This window comes from Poecilia reticulata, linkage group LG9, assembly GCF_000633615.1.
Source record: "Poecilia reticulata strain Guanapo linkage group LG9, Guppy_female_1.0+MT, whole genome shotgun sequence".
NCBI lineage: Eukaryota > Metazoa > Chordata > Actinopteri > Cyprinodontiformes > Poeciliidae > Poecilia > Poecilia reticulata.
Window position 1 is genome coordinate 1,276,628 of NC_024339.1, and position 4,290 is coordinate 1,280,917.

General features: G+C 39.5%; 1 protein-coding gene across 1 annotated transcript in view; it reads left to right on the forward strand.

Annotated features, from left to right (window-relative positions):
- The window catches only part of tncb (tenascin Cb), a 67,264-nt gene that overhangs the window by 55,270 nt on the left and 7,704 nt on the right, over window positions 1–4,290 (forward strand). The window contains exons 14-18 of the mRNA XM_017306521.1: window positions 674–817; window positions 1,052–1,171; window positions 2,406–2,549; window positions 3,564–3,694; window positions 3,795–3,927. Of these exons, the coding sequence (XP_017162010.1) occupies window positions 674–817; window positions 1,052–1,171; window positions 2,406–2,549; window positions 3,564–3,694; window positions 3,795–3,927 (672 nt within the window). The remainder of the gene's footprint in view (window positions 1–673; window positions 818–1,051; window positions 1,172–2,405; window positions 2,550–3,563; window positions 3,695–3,794; window positions 3,928–4,290) is intronic.

Genomic DNA, 4,290 nt, shown 5'->3' on the forward strand with positions numbered 1-4,290 from the left:
AAAGTCCTACTTTCAGCATGTTTTTCATACATTTATAAATGTCAGAGTTCCAAACTAATTATTTAATTCACCAACTTTGATTTGCAAACTAAATATTTAGCTTTCAAATTAAGTATTTAGTTTTCAAACTAATACTAATATTTAATTTGGAGCTAAATATTTAGTTTGCAMCTTAACCTAAAACATGTACTGGGAACTAAATAATTAGCTTCCTGCGTAAATATTAATTAAATATTTAGCTTGGAACTCTAACATTTATAAATGTTGGAATAACATGGCAAAAATATGCCTTTGAAAAATGAACCAAATTATTGCTATTAATTTTCTACTGTGGAACTTTACTAATGGCACCCCATAATATTCATCATAAAAAAAGACAATGTAGACACAACATCTGCTTCAGTTTAGTAGGGGAGGAAACAATAACTCAGTTATTACAGTTTCAAATGTGGGACTCAGATGATGGACTTGATGCTCTGCATGAAGTGGAAGTGAAATATAAACATGTAAAAATAAAACACAAATAAAAACAAGAGTTTATTAAAAACAACAAACCATATCCATGTTAGTTTGCAGGTCACTTTAAGAGAGAAATCCATCTTTTTCTACATGACTTTAATATATAAAATGCATTAGTGAATTGAGATTTCTTTTAAATGGCTTGAACTCCCAGGTGTTGCGAAGACGCTGACGGTGGACGGCTCGCAGTCGCTCACCGTGCTGCCGAACCTGACGCCTGGGGTCACCTATGAGGTCACCATTGTTGCCGTGAAGGAGCAGAGGGAGAGTGAGCCTGGATCTGACAGCGTCACCACAGGTTAGCYACATGGAGCTTCACATCAGATTCAGTGATAACACAGAACTTCACTGTGTTTCATTGCACTGTGTTGACAGTAATTGCTCAAGTTCTTGCCAGTCTAAAGGGACAGAATGAAACACTTTACAGCTTGTATTTGTGACAATGTGGATAAAAACCTCCTGGGTTTTAGTTAGAGCAGCCTCAGTGTTATTTTATGCTTACAGTGTGTGTGTGGGTGTGTGTGTGTTACAGCTCTGGATAAGCCCCGTGGACTGACTGCAGTCAACATCACAGACTCTGGTGCCCTGCTGCTGTGGCAACCCGCCATCGCAACTGTAGACGGTTATGTCATCACATACAGTGCAGATTCTGGTACGTACACATCCAAAACCTAACCTCTAATCCTGACTGATGGTGATCCATTCTGTCACATTAGTGTGTGGCCTTGATTTATCCACCCACGTTTTGAGAAACGACACCATTTTGTCAGTGGGGTTCAGATCCAGGCGGCTTATTAATCTGTGAGTCGTTTTCTGATCAGTTCTCCACCATAGTGGAAAATCCAAGTTGCAGTAAGTTGATGTTTTGATCCCTGTTCTGACTCAGTGATCTTGGGCAGATCTACGCTGYGGTAGTAGCAACCCCATCCCTGTGTTGGTTTAAGATGCTTTAAGTTGACCATGGCTTTGGGAAAAKAACTTTTAACCTTCCTGTAGAAGTACAAGTTGAAGTCTTTTTATTTTGGTATAACATTATGCCATAATGTACACCTTATTTTATATAGTACAAGCCTTTTAAAACTACAATATGTAAGTTTTATGAGAAATATGTTTTTTTTTTACATATTTGTTAAAGTTATCACCATGCTGTGATAGTTTACTATAAGACAGATAATCTGTGAAAAGATTGATCTCTACTTCCTCTCTGAGTTACAAATGYGCTCTTACCAAAAACAATCAATCAGAGATAAGAGAAGAGGCTTAGTGCTGTCAATCATCCTCAAGAACCCACTGCTAAAAATGCTAATGGTAGAGAAACAGCTTACTGTTAAAGGAAAACTGTTTGTCCAGTTTTCCTTTAACAGAATCATGTGATATGCTGCTATCTGCAGCATATCACATGATTGATATATTTACACTGATTATCTGTCTTGTAATGTACTATCACAATGTAGTGACAGATTTAACACATATGTAAAAAAAAAATTCACATAAAATAATGCAGCTTTAAAGTGTATGTGGGGAGAAGCTGATGATGTTCAGATCCCTAAAACAAATCATAAACTCTAACCTCTGCAGGGCCATGTTGCCATTTGGCAGCTGAAGTCCCTCACTGACGAATAGTATATTGTGAGAATTTTGTGTTAACACTGGAAAGTTGAGGTGTTTTTATTGACAAAATGAATCTTTTCTTCATCTTCATTTACCATTTTATGTTTCTTTTTTTTGTTTTGTTTTTTAACCTGAGCTTAACATTGGAGACCTGTCTTCAATTACCTTCACTTTAAACTCAGGTCACTTGTAACAGAATCACAGCAGTGCTTGGATCTCCTACACATCCGTGTCCTTGTGCTTGGTGAGAGTCTGTCTCTCTGTGTGTCTCCCAGTGACTCCAGTGATGGAGCGCGTGTCTGGAAATGTGGTGGAGTTCGAGATGAGCTTGCTGAAGCCAGCTACGCTCTACACTGTGAAGGTCTACGCGGTGAGGGACTTGGCCAAGAGTGCAGCCACCACAACAGAGTTCACCACAGGTCAGTAAGATGTCCAGCCTCACATGAAGACAGACAGTCTGCTTCCTGTTGACCTCAGTTCATTTATAAAATTCATTCTCTAGTGTCTTGCAAAAGTATTCACACGCCTTGAACTTGTCTGATATCGTCATGTTTCTAAAGTAGTGGTCTAAGTCATTTAAGCCACTGTTTTAGGAAGGTGACAATATATTTTTTGATTTCAAAACCATAAACTTTAAMATATGTGCTTAGTATTTGATATGATAGACCAACACAAAGTATTGCATAACTGTGATGAGTATGCATGACTTTCAAATCCAGTCCAGCCAGTTGCTTTTAGAAGTCGTCTGACTAGGAAGACATTTCCATGTGCTTGATTTAATCAGGAAATAAGTCTTTAATTTTTTGTATTTCTCTCTTTTTTTCTATATATCTGTTTCTCTCTCACTACTGTAATGTAATGCTCCCCACCAAAAGCCACCAATCAGAGCCAGGAGGAGGGGCTTACTTCCGTCAGTCAATCTCATGTACTCACTTCTCAATGTGCAAATGGTAGAGAAACAAGTTACCGTTACAAGAAAACCRTTTATCCTCTGTCATCGGTGGCCATGCTAACTAGCCTTAGCATTCCCAAACAAGCTCTGACAGCTGCAGCGTTTCAGCGAGCAAMATGGTATGGGGGGATGGATAGCAGCGCCGCACAGAGGGTGATTGACAGCACTAAGATCCACCTCCTGGCTATGATTGGTTGGTATATTTCTGTAAAAGCCTGTAGGTCCACTGAGAGATGGCAGATGAATTCGATTTTTCACAGATTGTCGCATCCTATTCTGTTAAAACATAGTGACCATTATAACAAATATGTAAAAACATTTTTTGCATAGGAGTCACATACTGAAGCTTTAACTTACTTGAAACTCCATTTGTGACATCTATAAATAACATGTAGCTGTAACGTACTGACACTGAGCTGACGGTAGAGTCTGCAGCATCCTAACACCAACAGGCCGCTCTGGCTTCCTGCTTCGTCTCCAGATGTAGACGCTCCTCAGGACCTGGCAGCCACCAACATCCAGACGGAGAGCGCCATGCTCACCTGGAAGCCTCCCCGGGCCGACATCAGCGGCTACCTCCTCCACTTTGAGTCTGCTGTCGGCACCATCCACGTGAGTTCACAGCAGAACTCCACACAAGTTGGCTTGTTCAGGTGATGTACGGCGATCTGTGAGGGGAATCAAATGTACGAGCGAGTCTCTCTTCCCTCAGGAGGTGGTCCTAAGCCCCACCGCTGTGTCGTACAACATGGCCGACCTCAGCGCATCGACAGACTATTCAGTGAAGCTGGAAGCTCTCGCTGGTCCCAAGAGGAGCCAAGTCATCTCTACCGTCTTCACCACCAGTGAGTACAGCCCTCTGTGTGTCGAAGCAAGTACACACATATGTACATATAAAACTAATAAAGTTTAAAAAGTAAGAGACAGTAAAGTGTACTAACACAACATCAAATATAAGTCTGTACTTGTTTATTTAGCTTATAAACTAAATATTTGATTCAGACCAAAATATTTAGTTTGAAAACTAAAAMTTTAGCTCAGACTAAAACATTTAGTTGGGAAATAAATATTGAGACTCTTATTTAAATATTTATGAAAGTTAAATATACTGCTAAAAAAAATAAAGGGAACACTTAAACAACACAATATAACTCCAAGTAAATCAAACTTCTGTGAAATCAAACTGTCCACTTAGGAAGCAACACTGA